Here is an 18,088-nt window from a genome sequence, read left to right as displayed (position 1 = left end):
AACAGGGTAATTATGAGAAGATTTGTTAATTCTAAGGCGCTTTGTCCCTTTAATTCCGTTTTTCCAACGGCGACGTCTTGTGATCACCTGTGAGGGGCGGGACATGCGCGTTGGATGGATGAAGGAGGGAGGCGCACAACTCTAGACCTACACCCGCACGGAGAGGCTCTGCTCTCGGGATGCGCGTTATCGCCACAGAGACCCTCGACTGAAATGGGGAAATAAAACGCCATGCATCCAAAACAACCGACGCTGTCGCCTTATTCCGGACATTGAGAGCCGTATCGCCGCGTAATTAGCTGGAGGGAGGGGGATCGAAAGGGAAAGGGGGTCGATCATGGGGAACGAAGCGAGCCTGGAAGGCGGCGAAGGGGCGCTCGCTGGATTACCAGCGGGACTCGCACCTGACGGGAAGGGTGGCTTCATCCAGATGCCCGCAGGGGTGGAGGCAGACCTCAGTAATCTGTCTGAGGAGGAAAGAAAGCAGCTTGTGGCCGCTATGGCCAAAGCGCAGTCCAGGCAAGTTGAAGTGTCTATAAATGTATGCCGTAATCATCATCATGATGATGTCCATCCCTCCAGTGTCCGAGCGCTTGTGTTGGAAGCATCTATGATGTGCTTGTGTTTTGATCAGGGTACTGCAGGTTGGCACATCACGACAGCAGCACCGATGCAAAACATGATCACACCCATTCACGCGATTGCTGCATGTTTACGGCCGTTTTATAGCGAGATATTTAATCCAGCCCATTTTTTCAGTCATTCATGTGATTGAAATTCAGTACCTCCTTAGTGCACTTCTGTTTTATAGCTATACGTGTAGGTAAAATCACCGCTGATTTGCACGAAATCTTTTTTTATAATTAGTGTCATCATCGTTAATATGGTGGGTCACTGTATGTGCACTGTGGGTGTGCATAGTGTTTTAATGAATGTAGTTGTCTTTAAAACGCCATATTCAGTCCATACAAGACACCAGGGTTATAGCTTGAATTAAAAATAAGCATTTCCTTGAAAAATATGAATCCATACTGACAAATATCCGTCCTCTGTGTATCCAGATATCCGCTGCGTTCTCCATGCACACTCCATCTTCCTCCTATGGGCTGTGTAGGTGATGTCATGAGCTGCTTTGGAAAACACTGCCCGAGAATAACACAAGTCTATGAAAATTCGATCACTTGAAAGCACGCCATCGACATTCCCTTTGACATGATCTCATTCGTAAGCTAATTGAATTGCGTCCTAAAGTTGCTTAGGCGTAAATGTGTTATTTTTGCCCAAGCGCAAATGGGGGGGAGGGGGTATAAATATTAATATGACTAAATATAGCACCGCAAGCACAAATGCCATCATGCTCATTGATCGCTTTGCTTATTTTTTGGGAGCGTGCGTGTTGTATTACACCAGAAAACAAGGACCGTGTTGCAGTTTAAGCCATTATTGTATATTGTTCGCTGTCCGTGGTGCTGAAACGCTCGCAGTGAAGAGCGCCACTCGATCAGAAACAATACGAGTCTTGGACTTGGCGTGATGATCTTTTATGGGTGGATGAATGACAGAACACTTAAATATATGTATAATAACGCCCATGAGAACCAGCAACAGTTTAAGAAGCTGTGCTGAACAGTCATTAAGCAAACAATAGTGATGCACTTAAATTAAATTATAGTGACAATGGGCCAAAAAGTAAAATATGTTATTTTAAATTTGCCTTTGTTTGAAATTAATAAGTTCTCTTAAAATAACACTTCTTTTTTTCTTCAGTTGGCATTGGTAGAATTTCATACAGACTAGATAAACTTTTACAATTTTAAAATTTTGAGGGAGTGTGCGTGTTGATGTTTGTTGTGAGGAAGAAGTCTTGAAACTTTACAGATGTAAAAACTGACATCTGGCTTTTGTAACTAAATGTGTACATTGTTAGGAATGAAGGAGAAAGGACAAAATGCAGATTTTTCATTGATAAAAAAGGTGGCAGCTTGCCTTGTGACAGAAGCTTCTCTGTTATCTTGCATGAAAGGCGGTTTCTCTCTGTATTGAAATGCACTAAATAGCCTCATAGCCCAAACACAGGAAAACTATGTTATCTATTTATTAATGCATTAATAATCAAGAGAGCAGCCTACCTGGGAAATCAAAGATGTTTGTTAAAATTTTTACCACAACCTGAAGGTTATAGGTAACCATTGGTACAAAGCTTTAGGCCTATTGTGGGCTGAAATTCTGGTGCATACTTAGTTTGCAGTGGCATTTCTATTCTGTCACATTAAAATTGTGACAAAAATATTGACAGTTAACTTTGTTTTTGACTAATGTTGTTAATTTTGTTGCTGCAGTCTGTTAGAATAAATGAGCTAGTCAAATATTATTCACTGCAACAGTAATAAAACTGCATATGTTTTGTGGATATGTCTCATTCTTGTTTAGACAATGTTTTAGCCCATTTTAGATTACATTTTTCTGCTGCATGAATTTTGCTATTGCTTGATTGATTGTCTGAATAATTTGCAGTGCCGTTTGAAATGTATTTTTGGAATTTATCCAGAATAGCTATTAGTAAATAAAGAACAAATCAGTTAATCACAGATTTAAAAAAAAAAAATATCTTGAGTCTAACGAATGTGAAGTTGACCTTATGTCTGTTCACTCCACAGGCCACCAGAGACTCAAGCTGGTGGCACCAGAGTCCCAGCAGGTCTCAGTAAAAGTCGGACTGTAGATGCATTTGGAGAGGGGCCGCCTCCCAAGCCAAAGCCTGGACGGAGCCCCTCCTCCCTCAGCCTCCTTGAGTCACGTTTCCGGCAGGAGCCCAAAGACTCAGAACAACCACGGTCTGGCATGTTCTCGTCTGGTTTCTTGAGTGGGGCCAACCCCCTGAGTGCGGTCTCTTCTGCTGTCTCCTCTGCCAGCATCCCAAAGTTTAGTTTGTTTGGTGATGATGAGGAAGAGGTGTCTGGAAAGCCTCCGCAACAAGGGGGTAAGCCACCTCAGCAAGGTCCACCTAAAGGACAGGGGCCTGAAGGTAAGCCTGGAGGTCCTGGTCCCCAACAACAAGGATCCAAACCTGGTGGACCAGGACCTCAACAAGGACCCAAACCTGGGGGACCAGCTGCCCAACAGCAGGGACCTAAACCTGGAGGACCAGGACCCCAACAGCAGGGACCTAAACCTGGTGGACCAGGACCTCAACAGCAGGGACCTAAACCTGGTGGACCAGGACCTCAACAGCAAGGGCCTAAACCTGGAGGACCAGGACCCCAACAGCAAGGGCCTAAACCTGGAGGACCAGGACCTCAACAGCAAGGACCTAAACCTGGAGGACCGGGACCTCAACAGCAAGGACCCAAACCTGGAGGACCAGGCCCTCAGCAACAAGGGCCTGGGAAACCTGGTCCAGGGGTTGCAGCAAAACCCAGTGGACCTCAACAGCAGGGTAAACCTCAGTCAGAAGGGCCTGGTAAAGCTGGGAAAGCAATGTGTCCTCTTTGTAATTCTACAGAGCTGAATGTGCAGGCCAAAGACCAGCCACCTAACTACAACACCTGCACTCAGTGTAAACAGCAGGTGTGCAGCCTTTGTGGCTTCAGTCCACCAGACTCAGCGGTAAGAGGCATATCTGCTGCCTTCACAACATCATTCACATAGATCTCATAGATATACACTTAAAAATAAAGGTTCTTTATTGGCGTTGATGGTTCCATGAAGAATCTTGAACATTCATGGAACCTCTCAAATGCAGAAAAGTTTTTTTAGAAATGGTTCAAAATGGTTCTTTTAAGAACTGATCACTGAAAGGCTTTGTAGGGAACCAAAAATGGTACTTCTGTGGTATCACTGCAAAAACAACACTTTGGAGCCTTTATTTTTAAGAGTGTAGATAAGACTGGCATGTACTTTCAGCTTTTCATACACAATGCTCTATTTTTTAGTCTTTCTTTGAAGACACCAACAAAATCTGTTAATATTTGGTAATTAAATCTGTGGGTTTTGTTTCAATAACCCTTATTTGGTTCTGTCTAAGATGCAGCTTGCACTAATTCCTCTCATCCCAGAGTTTAGAAAGAAAAATATTGGCACAGAAGGTGGAAGATTATCAAGGTCACTTACATCACCCAGACAGGAAGTGGAGGAAGTTGTTTTTCAGTGTGTTTAGAAACTACATTCATGAGTTATAAAGGCAGCGATTATACAGACGTTTGGCATTATTCCTGGTCCATGTTAGAGAGAATAACAATATTACTCACACAGCGATGAGTGTACAGTGTTATTCATGTTTTTTTTAAGGATTTTAAAGTGTGCATTACAATAAATGACTCAACCAAACCAACAATAAAAGTCAATTAAATGTTATTCATGTAATTAAATCATAAAGTCATGGCTTTCAGAGCTTACTTATCAATCAGATAAGAATAAATGATGCTATTAAGGAAATGGTATTTGCTACATCTGTGCTCATGTGCCTTGTCTTTCTGCATGTTTCCACAGGGTAAGGAATGGTTGTGTCTGAACTGTCAGATGCAGCGGGCGGTGGGTGGCATGGAGCCTCCTGGACCTCCAATGATGAAACAGCCCCCCAAGCAGGCTTCTGCACCTCCCTCCCCACAAAGGAAAGAGCCACCGTCTGGGTCTCCCTCTAAGGGTGAGCCAGGGAAGAAGCCCCCAATGCTGACCAAACAGCAAAGTATCGCTGATACAGGGAAAGGAAGTACACCTCCAGCGACACCAAAATCTGGACCACAGCAGGGACCCCAGCCTGGACAACTAGGGGCCAAACGTGGACAGCCTCCACCTCTTCAAAAACCTTCACAGAGCCCGAAAGGTAGTCCTCAGCCTTCTCCCTCAAAAACTACTCCGAAACAGGATGGAGGAGGCTTTTTTGGGGGATTTGGTCTGGGAGGATTGACAGAGGTGACAAAACCATCTGCAGGTGCACAGGCTACCGAATCGGTCACAGGGAAACTCTTTGGTGGTTTTGGCGGGTCGTCCAAACCGCAGGCCAGCTCTGCTGCTCAGGCGGAGTCGGTCACTGGAAAACTCTTCAGTGGGTTCAGCGGGCTCACGGAGTCAGCTAAACCTACACCAGCAAGTTCTCAGCCTGCTGAGAGCGTGTCTGGAAAGATGTTTGGTTTTGGCTCCTCCATCCTGAGCTCTGCCTCCAATCTCATTTCTGGGGAGGAATCAAAATCTCCCCCAGAATCTCCTCCAGGATCACCCCCTGATTCCCCCGTTGGGTCTGAAGCAGACTCCCCTTCTGGATCCCCTCCTGACTCAGGCTCAGAGTCGCCTCCTGACACACCACCTGTTTATTCCAAAGACACAGCATCTCCCAAACCTAAGGGAAAAACATCAGCGGATGTACCAACTCCAAAATCGAAAGAAGTAAAAGAGCCTCCAACTCAAGTTTCAGGGTCTGAGGCCCAGTCATGCTGTCCACTCTGTAAAGTGAAGCTGAACGTGGGTTCAGGCGAGCCACCCAACTATAGCACCTGTACAGAGTGCCAGAAGACTGTGTGCAACCTGTGTGGATTCAACCCCACTCCACATCTCTCAGAGGTAAGAGTTCTGCAACTATTGAAACAGGAAGTTGGGACGAAACACCTCAAATGGTTTCTTCTGTTTTTAGTTGCCTGTAGCTTTTAGTTTTTCATCATGGTCGACAACACTAAAAGACTACTTATGCTACTTGCATTTGCTTGTCGTAGGCAGGTGGTATTTATAATTTAGGAGGATGGGACATTCTTATTCTAGAGGGAATTTTATTGGACAAGAATTTGTATATGTGCCTGTGAACAAGATGAGTCATCAGTTTTTTTGGTCCAGTTTCAAGAAAGAGAGGATATTGTGTATATATTCTACTTTTTTAGTAAGCTAGAATATAGACTGCATCAAAACTAACAGGTTACGCATAGGTGTGATTTACAATGGGTTTGGTGATTTACAGTTCAAGCGCTCTCTGGAGAATGGCCTTTTGCTGTCGCTCTTTGAAGTTTTGATTGTTCTGTTGCATTATACATAAGTCTCATCATTCCTGCCCCTGTGTACTTAAAAAGCTTGACACTTCACTGTGTAATCCAATGCACTCTGAGCCTCTTCGAGTGAGTGTGTTTAAGAATGTGTGTGCACTAAAGACAGAGAGAGTCGTGGTCTGATCCCATCTCAGATGACTCACCTCACTTCCTGTTGAAAATTAGCCTTTGCTTTTAAGTGAACAGAAAATATGAACAGAACAGAATATTTACAGGTGTAGTTCACCCAAAAATGAAAATTCTGTCATTAATTACTCACCCTCGTGTCATTGCAAACCTGTTAGACCTTTGTTTATCTTCGAAACACAAATTAAGATATTTTTGATGTAATCCAAGAGCCTTCTGATCTTCTGATTTCCTCTCTTCCTTGCCAGTCTTCTAGATGTGTTCAAGACAGTACCACAACAAAAGAAGAAATAGTTGAATAAAGTGGTTATTTTTGTTTCTTTGTGACTGGTGACTGGTCTTATTTTTTGTTTGCAGCTTCATAAAATTCAGGTTGAACCACTGATGTCACATGGACTGTTTTAACAATGGTCCTTACTAGTGTTCTCACAATACCAAAATTTTGACTCCGATACTATATCTGACTAATCTGTGCGGGATTCATGGGCAAAATTTGTGATATTATAGTTATACAGTAGTAAATTCTGTTTTTATGACTGGATCCTGTGATTGCGTCCATGTTTTCCGCTTCGCTTTAACCATAGGTCCCTAAATAAACAGTGTTAATATGTCTCTTATAAAAAAAATACAGTTTTCTTAAAACAGGGTATCGCAGTACCTTTTTAGTAGTGCATTGCTGTCTATGCAGGGTCAGAAAACTGATTTGATCAAAAATATCTTAATTTGTGTTCAATAAAGGTCTTACGGGATTGGAACAACAAGAGAGAGAGTAATTAATGACAGAAATTAATTTTGTACACTAACCCTCGTTTTGAATAAATTTTCATTTTAAGTGAACTATATCTTTAATATGATCACTATAATGTGTTTTTAAATTACATACAAGTTTGCTGTTTCATATTAACATCAGTTGCCTAGATAAAGGATCTATACCTCGAGGACTTTGTTGATGAGTAGGTTCTATAATTAGCTACTATATGTTCTATAATTATAATATTTAGTAGCTAATTATAGTAGCTAATTACAGGGCTTCCATACTCAAGATATGCCTGGAAATATCAGGCATGTGATTTATTTTTTATTTTTTCCTTTTTTTTATAGCGATGTGGTTGTGTAGAGTAACACTTGCATGCGAACCGCTGTGTCTACATCAGTTTGTCCGGAGAGGGTAACTACCTGTGTGACTCAGAGCTAATAATTGTCTCCTATGGGACACATAGTTGTCTTCCCGGAGCCGTATCAAATTTCACATCGCTTTATTTTAATGTAAGTGCATTTTACACTTACATTAACTTGACTATGATCATTTAAATGTGTTTGTTCGAAGGATTGTTCTCTGACATACAAACCAGCAATGTTTTTCATATAAAGAAGCCACTTATTTAATCTGCTAAGTTAACCAAATCAGTTGCTGTAAAATAAGCTTCTCAGGTATATTCTGGTACATTTTGTGGTAGTTGTGTTTATTATTATCATCATTATTACACTTAATGCAATAAGTTAGAGAGCATCTTTAAACACATTATAAGATTCCTCACATGTTCTTCCATCCATATGAACAGGTTATGCTAAGCTGGCGTGCTTTGACCTGCGCACTGTAGTCTTTGATGGCTCTCACGTGTAAACCACCCCTTGTGTTTGATCATGGTTTTTTACGCCAGGTTGCTCATTCTCTCTGTAATCCCGTGAGTCTATTTCAGGTTTTCCAAGCAGATTAGCTTGAACATGTGCGTCTGGTTTTACCTCACATGGTACGGCCAATGACTTCACTTATTATACTGTCAGGAGTACCCTTCCAAGATGGCTGACAACACTGATCCCCATTTGGCTTAGACCAGAACTGAAAACAAAGACAGTCCTGTCGTTTTTAACTGTAGACAGGCCTTATTGTAGTAGACGTTAATGCATGAGACTGCATGCCTTTGCAGTGTGTTGTTTATTCATCAGATCGGCCTGATCAAAAAGGCTCAAGGCCGTACAAAATTGCGTTATCAGGATCAGTGCTGAAGTGCTTCCATTTGAAGAACATCCTCACTTGAGATTAGATTTAGTCTGTATCTCTCTCTCTCTCTCCCTTCCTGTAGATTTCAACACTACTTGTGCTACTGTGACAATGTGGGGTGAGTGTGCATGTGAGAGTTTGTGTAGTAATCTGTTTTCGCTAACAGGATTTAAAGGGCAACAGTTGAGTTTTTCTAAAGGCCACTTAAGAGCCACATTTTAAAATCTTTCAGTGTGTACAAGGTTTTAGTACGACACACTTTGGCTTTCAAAGATTATCTCCTTTTCTCTTCATTATTTCTCTTACCTCTTACACACCTTCCCCATTGGGTTTTTCACTTATTCATGTGACGTGACTGTTCATCCTTGTGGCGCTGCTCCTCTGCCTCATTCCATCCTCCTCCATGGATTTATATGACTTGAATTAGAATATCCCATTTTGTCTCAATTCTTTCTTCATTCTCATTCTTGGCATTTTTCACTGGATGTTTTGAACAAAGTTGGAAATGTTCCCTAGACATCACAGTCGATGTATAATATAAAACACTAGTCATTTAAGAATCTGCCCAGAATCTAACATGCTTTATTCATTTAAATGAAAAATTTTGACTCAATGTCTTGAGTCATAAATATTATGGATTTAATACAAGGTGAGCTCAACCGACAACACTTGTCATAATGTTAGTATAATGTAATTTCAACTTATTTTCTACATCTGTCAGGAAAAAAAAATCAAGAAATCAAGTATCTGTGTTACATTGAGAAGTCAATTCAGCCAATCCATTCACATTAATTTTTAAAATTAACTGTTGCAATATTATAACCACAAAACATACACAAAATGCATGTTAGCATAATATATATAAAAAAAATCTCCAAAAAATGGCATTTGGCCCAATTTACTTCCATTGTTAGTCCTTCAACATAACTTCGATTTTTGCTTTTTTTAAGAAAATTAGAAACTTTTCTAAATTAAATTTTGTGGAAATCAACTTATACCACAAATGATGTTGATTTTAAACTTGTTCTGAACCTGAAATACTCCTTTAACTTGTAAGTATTTACCTCGGGACATTTCATTAAAGGATTAGTTAACTCCAGAAAAAAAAAACCTTTCTGATAATTTACTCACCCCTATGTCATCCAAGATGTCTTTCTTTTTTCAGTGGAAAAGCAATTAAGGTTTTTGAGAAAACACTCCAGGATTCTTCTCCATATAGTGGACTCCAATGGGAACCAATGTGTTGAAGGTCCAAATTCCAGTTTCTATGCCACTTAAAGGGCTCTACACGATCCTAGCCAAGGAATAAGGGTCTTATGTAGCGAAACAATCTGCCATTTTTATATTGTTATACAAAAATTATATACTCGTTAACCACAAATCTTGTACTAGCTTGACTTCATACATTATGGAATAAAAAAAAAAAAAACATGTATTTGTTTGTTTAGCTAGATAAGACCCTTATTCCTCTGCTGGGATCGTGTAGAGCTGCATTAAATCTGCAATTTGGACCTTCAACCTGTTGGTTCTCATTGAAGTCCACTATATGAAGAAAAATCCGGTAATGTTTTCCTCAAAAAACTTTAACCTTCAGGCCCTGGCCAATTGTGCTTAGTTGCATGTCCTCTTAGTTAATAAGAAATGTAACATTGTCCGTTTATGGCTAATGAGGTAGGCAATGTTGGACAAATCAGGTGTGACTCTTTTTCCATGTGGCACAGTGTTGACAGTTTCACAACAGTCCCACAGAGAACTGGATCAGGGAATAGATTTCACACTCTTGGGTGTGTTTTTTTTTTTTTGGTTGGCCATCTGCCTTTGGCTTTGAGTCACTTGCCAGCCACCTGATGTGTCATCCCTCCCCACAGTGCGCCCCCACCTCAAAGATGACCCATTCATTCCTTGCATACAGTCAGAGACAGCCCAAGTGTAACGTGAAATCAAGCGCATTTTGTTTGTCTTCTGCCATGCCTCTATTCTCCAAGGTTTTGCCCACATGCCGCTCACGCTCATGCTCACGCCCACTGTGACCCATCCACCTCCCTCTCCACTATTCTAATAGATTTAGTTGACTCCCCTTCCTCAGTATTTCCAGCTTGGGGTCAGATACAGCACTGCATGGCCTCCCTCAGAGCACTACTCCACAGTTTTACATAATCCACCACCTCCCTAAATCTGAGCATCCAACAGCCAGAACTGCTTCATGCTATTGTGCTGTCTCTCTCTAGCTGTAGAGCAGGCGTGATCGCATTCTGTCTTTGACCTGATTTGATTCAGCTTTGATAAAAATGATGCATTTCAAAGGAGAATAACATTGTCAATATGCCTTAACCAGTATACATGTTTGAATAACCCTGAATTCAACATGAAATCATAATTTATTTTCTAAATACGTGTATCTGGTGTATTCATCATTGTTTATTATTCTCTAAATCAAAGTATGATAGCTTGCTTTGCCTCTAAAACATTTATTTTTTTAATTTAGAACACCATGAACATTTCCACCACTCCACCATTTCAAATTATTATATTATTATATTATTTTAATTATATTATGTTGCATTTTAAAGTGTTGTTGTATTTTAATGATTAAGGATTGAAAGTCTTTTAAAGTTTTTTAAAGTTTTTTGAAAGTTTTTTAAAAGGAAACACTAGATATTAAGACTTCTTTGGCCTAATATAACCTAAATGATGGATCTTACTGAAATAGTAGTAGAAAACCTATGTAAGATTTACGTCATTTAAAAAAAAAAAATCCACATCTTTTTATACATATTTTGGAGGCGCCTATGGGGGCGCCATTATTTTGATGATATGAAATGGTTGCACCTGGTGAGCAACTGGCACTACCTGTTGAAAATAATATACTGATACGATGACCAAAGCTGAAAGATCTTAAAGGTGGCGATGGATATAACCGCAGACTTAAATCAAATGTAGTACCATACATTTTTACCCGCAATGAGTTGAAACTCCCCCCGATACTAAGTGAAATCCACACTAAAATACTCTTTCTGTGGCTGTGGTGTCATGACAAGCATCTGCATGTTTACATCCTGCAAGGATGGCATCTATCATTTCTTGTCTCTGCCATTTGTAAGCTCTTTCAGTGGCTGTGGTCTACTAAAAGGTATCAGGGCTAAAGTGGAGAGAACAAATACGCAGGTCTTTCTGAAGTTTTATTCATCCACAGGCAGCTCCCCATTGTTTTCTCCTCTTCTTATCGCTAGGAAAGCAGTGAAGACTTACATTTTCTTGTTGCCCTTCGACTGAAAATTACAACCAATAGCCACACAATGTGGCATCGTATTAGTATTTTATTTTCCTAGTTGTGTATTCCAAGTTGTGTTATGGTAAAAATAGCAACAGGTAGTGTCAGTAGCTCACTGAGTTCAAACATTTCATGTCATCGAAATAATAACGGCGCCCCATAGTCCAAAATATGTATAAAACAATTTAAATTTTTTAAATAATGTAAATCATTAATGGATTTTCTACAGCAAATTTTAGTAAGAGACATCATTTATGTTATATTAAGCCATATAAGTCTTGATACCGGGTTTTCTTTTAAAACGCATTTGAAAAATATAAAAAATAAATAACGCTGTGCTACAAGCACTGACAGGATCAGCTGGATGAACAAGTTCCTCCCAAATTTTGCCAGTCTGTTTACACTTCTGCCTAGAAATGAGAAGTTAAACTCCTTCTTAATTCTTCCTAACACTTCAACTTGAACGCTTCATATCCGCCATAAACAGCTACTGAACCTTCTTCTGTCTGCTTGTTCTGTTCCCATAGCTACAGTGCCGTCTCCCAATCTGTCTGTTTGATCACTTTATATAATGTGTACAGACGTGTGTGTCTGTGTGCCTTCCATCGCCATGGAGATCTGTCCGCCTGTCTGTTTGATTCTGATGTTTGCTTTGTTTATCTTTAGCAATCTTCTGATTTCTAGCCTGAATTTCTCTGAAGAACACCTCTTGGTCTCTAAATCTACAGGACGATTGTGTCCATGTGAATGTCCAAGTAATGGCTTGCCATGCTGAGGCACTAAATATTAGTTTTATCTGGATTTTCAAATATTCATTATTTATTCCTGGCTTTATCATACAATTGCTTTCACAGTCCAGTCTATCTGTGTTTTATTTTACCTGTCTGTCTGGCTCGCATTCAAAGCTCTGCCTCTGTACTCTCCAGTACACTAAGGCAAAAATAGCCAGAGTGGCAAAGGAGTGGTAGAAGCAGAGCCAAGAATGTCTGCAGGACATCATGGGAGATGTTCCTCTTTGTGGCAGCAAGCTTTTATTGTCGTGTATGTGACTGTGTGTGTTTTCCTTTGAGCTTGAAAGGCTCTCTTTTAGGCCAGACGTATTCCTGCAGTGTCCACCACGTGCCATACTCTCCCTGATGTTTTGAAAGCAGTCGTATTTTTAGATACAAAGGTGTTTTGTGTGTGTGTGTGCCTGATGGAGAGACAGCTACAAGGTACCCTGTCCATTAAACCAAGCTCTCGGTGTACAAAGACAGCAGTCGTGCTATTGAGAAATACAAGCTGACTCAAATTTGAATTTGTGGATTTCTGAAAACTTACAGGGATAAAAATTAATTACCGAAGCTCATGTTGTTCCAATCCTCTAAGACCTTTGTTCATCTTCGGAAAACAAATTAAGATATTTTTTTATGAAATCAGAGAACTTTCTGACCCTGCATAGACAGCAACGGTACAGCGGTATGTGCCGTTTGTTTTAGCACACAAAAAGTATTCCCGTAGTTTCATAACATTATGGTTGAACCACTGATGTCACAAACTATTTTAACTATGTCCTTACTACCTTTCTGGGCCTTGAAATTGGTGGTTGCATTGCTGTCTATGGAGTGTCAAAAAGCTCCTTTTGTTTGTCCTTTATTTTTGTAGTATTTTCATGTGTTGACAACATTAGATGCTTTAGTGTAATAAAAACTGCCGCATTTTAACCGTGCCGGCAGCACCAGGAAATCGGTATGGTGCCAACACGGAGTCTTACAGGAAGTTTGAACCTCACAGAGACCTACTGTAGCTAGCAAATAAGGAGAGGAAGATGGGTGGCGGATGTGAGAGGAGGAGAGAAAGAAAGAGCATTGAGTGTGAGAGAGGAGGCGGTGAATGATATTAGAATTTGGAGGAGGAAGCGTGTGGAAAGGTTATTGAGAAAATATGACTTCCTATTTGTTTGCTTATTGTGCGTTTATGAGAGGAGTAGAAAACAATTTGACCCGAATACATAATTTGGTCACATTTGAATCTGTAAATTAAATGAAAAGGCTTATTCTGTGTATCTTGTATACTTTTAAATTATTATTTTTATAATTCTACATTACTAGCCTTTTGAACATTTGACTTGGTAACCACTGATTCCACAAAAATGCAGTTTTTGTTTGATTTGGAAAGCTTGGAAAGCATCGAATTGAAGGTATTTCTGTAGTATTTTTTATTATTATTTTACATTTGTAAACAATAACTGTAAAGAGCAAATTTTGATGGAAACTTCAATTGACATGGTAGGTTTTGTGAGTGTATTGCATTAGCAAAGTAAGGCTGTCGTAGTCTTTGGGATTTTAGTAAATTTAGCAGGTTTCACACATACACACAATCTGGCTTTGAGAGTAAGCACACCCATCTGTGCTCATTGAATAAGGATTTTAAAGCACCGTTTTACTGATTGACAGAGAGGGAAACTTACATTCAGGTCAGGTTTCTTGTCATTGAAGGAAGATGATAAGAAAACTTTTTGTTACATCTTTTGTAATTAAGCAGCTAAAATCCCTATTGAAATGGTATCACAATAAAAATGAGAGATGGATTTCTCTGTTGTAGTTGTTGTTTTATCACATTTACTTTATGCTGTGACCTTTTATTATTATTATTATTATTTAAACTTCATGAGATATATTTCCACTTAATAAGCTACAAAATTAAAATGCATGAATGCATTATCATGCATTTTTTGTCTCTACTGTAGACCCTACATGGCAAATTTACCTTTCAAATAATCTGTAATAAATCTCAGATACATTTCCTTATCAGCAGCCTAAGATGTTCTAAAGAAGTCTGGCCCTCATAAAAAAAGAAAAAAATTCATGTAGCTCTGTCTGATATCCATGTCTGCAAACTCAGCAAATATGAAAGAATGAGTGGTGAGAAGACAAGCAGTGTTTTCAGCCTGAGCTCACAAATCATGCGACTGCCTGAACTCTCATTATTTCACATCAGTTACAGTCTCTTCACCTCTGAGGCTGCTGGATGTAATGCCCCTGTTTGTGAGGCTAGTGTGTTTTGAAATACATGAGTATGCTAGCCAGATCATGCTGTTAGTGGCCAGGTATTGAATAAAATGACTCAATTTATGTTTCATACTGTAATTGAAGTCTGTGAGTCAAATAGATCAGTTTTTATCCAGTTTCAAGTCTGCTTTCTGTCTGATCTTGTAATTTGTGATCTGGCACATGGGTAGATTGCTTTGTTGCTGATGAGTTACATGAAAAGAAGTTGAGCGCAACTTTCATTTTCTAGTCAGTGTTTTATTGTCAAGCTGCATTAGAAGTGAGAGCAGACATGTGTTTTTGCTCATCATTATGATCATTCAGGGAACAGTACTGCAGTGTTTGACCTGAAAATATTTACGGTTTTATTTTCCTAGTTTCTTAGATTCATAGGTCATTGTTTTCTTAGATAGGAAGGATGATATTTCCTTCTCTTCTGATGGACCTTTCAGCATAATGTTGAAACACAAGTACGGTACCTTTCATAAGGTTACAATCACATCATTCTTTCATCTTATAGGGTTTCATTAGGATTGTGTGTCTTTGTCCTTGCGCACCAATACAGTATTGCGTCTTGCCATACAACTTGTGTTTGGTATGAAATGCACATTTTTTAGAGTGTCTCTGTCCTCGCATGGTGCAGGGATCCCAGACCTTCTCTAGATTTAGACTAAACCCTGCAGCTAAGCTATTGGAGAACCAAAACGTAGCTAAGCATGCCTCAGCACTGAAGCCTAACATAGATCGCTCTGAATTTACATCAGCCAGTGGGGCATGATTCCTCATGAGAGGACTGCCTGCATGTGGCATCTACATCCCCATGAACATGTAATATTCATCTCTGACGTTGCCATTTGTGGTGCATCCAGTGGCGTGGAGTGCTCTGCTTGATGCCACAAGGTTCAGTACATTTCAGATGTTGTTCTTTTTGTAGCTTTCAGCAGTCCCATTGTTTTTCCTTTAGAAAGTACCTCTTTGAAATCTGTCTAAATGAATTCCTGTGGGCTGGAATTTAGGGGAAACAGTCATTATAAACAGTTGTTAGTTTGAAATTGAGCTGTGTTCAAATCTCAATCACAGTTTAAGTGGGGGATGGAATTTTTCCCATGTGGTCTCTCAAGTAAATTATGCTGAAAGGATGCTAGTTTCCGTGAACCACTGTAGACCACATTTTCTTTATTCCATTCTACAATGTGCTTGCTAGCAGATTTAATTAGCTCTAAATAGATAATTTTGTGTAGCCTACCTTTGTAAGTTGGAGGAACACCATATATCCACACAGCACTGCCGAAACCTGCTTAATCTTTTGCGTGTTTTATCTCACTATTAGCCTAAAAATAAAGACCAATACACCCACCTCCACACATACACCACACATGCATATTCATTCACTCCAAATATTGACTAGCATCTGTTAACTGTTGAGGTGCAGTTTTTGCTGAACAGGTTTTTCCGACGTTGAACTGATAAAGGTTCATCCCATTACTTTTAATAATACATGAACAATCTCTTAAGTTGCATACATTTAAAAATGACTCTAGAAATAGAGTGAGTTATCCATTGTTGTAGCGTTAGAAGTTTCTAGTTAAATGTGTTGTGCAATATGAAAAAAACACTGAATCAGAGGCTTGAAATGTATTTTAGCACCTCAACTTTTAAAACTTCATCTCAAATCTGCTATTCCTTTTTTTTACAGAAAGAATGGCTCTGCCTAAACTGCCAGACTCAAAGGGCTCTCTCTGGGCAACTTGGGGATATGCCACCTCCACCTTCTCCATCCAAGCTACCAGCCAAACACGAACCCACCCCTCCCTCCTCCCCAGCCCGTGCTGCATCCTCCACCCCTTCCTCTCCTGCACCTACTGCCACTGCTACCCCTGCCAAAGGGCTAACACAGATACCCAGCATAACTCAGGCCCCAGCTGACAAGTCTGAGCCAGTCTCAGCCAAAGTTGATGCTAAAGATGTCAAAAATACAGATGCAGAACAAGGGATTACAGCAGAGCCAGTACTGAAGAGTACACAGGTAGTACCAGAAGAGAGCAAAGAGCAAGCACCTGAGCAAATAGTTATGGAAGATGCCCCTCCTACACCTCATGTTTTAGAAGAGACAGCAGATGTTAAAGGGGCAGATGTAGAACAGGCTGAAACTGTAGAACAAACTGAGGACCATGTAGACGTACAGAATGCAGAGCAAAGTAAGCCTGAACAGTGCCAGGTTCAAAAGCTAGAATATGGTAACACAGAGCCTGAAAGCAGCCAAGAAGCACATATAATCGATAATGTTATTCATACCCTTCTGGTTAGTGATGTGGAAGCTGTTTCAGAAAAAGAAATAGAGCCACAATCTACTGAGACATCAGAGCCAGTCACAGAGACCAATGCAAGCTCTCCTATAAGCAAGGAACCACATAGTCAGACTACAGATAAACAATCTGAAAAGCTCACACTTCCCTCAAATGTAGATATAGCAGATAACATGTCTGTAAAGGAAAGCTCTATCGAGGCAGCAACTACTGATCCTGATCAAAGTAGCATAGGGGATGTGCCAGAGAGGAAACCTGAGGCCTCTGTGCAAAGTGAGGCAGCAAGGATTGAGTCCAGTGAGCCCAGTGATGATCAGCCATCCTATAATATTACTGATCAGGAAGAATCTGCAGAGCTAGAAAATAAAGCAGATCAACTTAAAAATGTAGTCATAGAGGAGGCCATTTTAGATAATGAATTAACAGAAGAGCAGGTTACAGAAACAACACAGTTAACCCCTGCAGGTTTTGCAGCAAGTAACCCAGCAAGTATTGCAGATGTATGTGACAAAGAAGAGATTATTTTACAAATGCCAGAGATGAAAGATTCATCTGAAAAGTCAGAAGTCACTAGCAAAGATTCTAGTCTTATGGCAAATGATATTTCTGTAGATATGATCAATGAGAATTCTGAAAAAAGTCTAACAGAAGATAAGATAGAGTTAGAGAACACATCACATACACAATTAGATGAGCTCTCACCATCTCCAGTTACTGATCTGAACTTCACAGAAAAAATATTGGCAAATGGAGATGAAAATGTTAGTACAAATAACCCAAAGGAGCACAGCACTAAAGAGATCTGTGTAGAAAAAGAGGATAAGCCACTGGAAAAGGAACAGATGAGCACAGATGAAACAGAGCTGGAAAAATGTATGCCAGATCAAGCAGGTGGAGATTTAAAGATTCTTGAGAACACAGAGGAGAAAGTCACTCTCAAGACTATGTCTGACAACATGAAATTTGAATTTAGTTCTGAAAGCACTTTCTCTCAAAAAGAGATTAATTCAGTTAAAAACATAGAGGAGAAAAAGATGGGGGATGCATACCCTCCAGCCCTTCAAGAAGCTGCTCCCAAAACAGAGGGACAAAAATTAGAAACAGAGGAAGTCTGCGAACAAATCACAGAGTCAGATGCTGGTATTACACAGAATGAGAATGAATGTGAAGTCATTAAAGATGAATTATCATCTGTTAGTCATCATAATGTTTCAGAGATGGTAGAAAAACTATTTCCAGAAGAAGGGGAAATTAGGCAAATTCCAGACAGTGTGACAGAAAAAGATCTAGAACAGTCTGTCATGTCAAGTGATTTTACTAACCAG

At 40.0% G+C, this 18,088-nt stretch overlaps 1 protein-coding gene across 1 annotated transcript in view; it reads left to right on the top strand.

Annotated features, from left to right (window-relative positions):
- The first annotated feature begins 337 nt into the window (after nt 1-337).
- Nucleotides 338-18,088, top strand: part of LOC141333621 (protein piccolo-like) — a 50,897-nt gene continuing 33,146 nt past the window's right edge. Inside the window, exons 1-4 of the mRNA XM_073838674.1 lie at nt 338-519; nt 2,658-3,606; nt 4,489-5,556; nt 16,154-16,636. Coding sequence (XP_073694775.1) covers nt 338-519; nt 2,658-3,606; nt 4,489-5,556; nt 16,154-16,636 — 2,682 coding nt within the window. The remainder of the gene's footprint in view (nt 520-2,657; nt 3,607-4,488; nt 5,557-16,153; nt 16,637-18,088) is intronic.

Source organism: Garra rufa, chromosome 4 (assembly GCF_049309525.1).
Source record: "Garra rufa chromosome 4, GarRuf1.0, whole genome shotgun sequence".
NCBI lineage: Eukaryota > Metazoa > Chordata > Actinopteri > Cypriniformes > Cyprinidae > Garra > Garra rufa.
The sequence above is the reverse complement of the archived record's forward strand: the minus strand, read 5'-3'. Positions and strand labels throughout refer to the sequence as shown.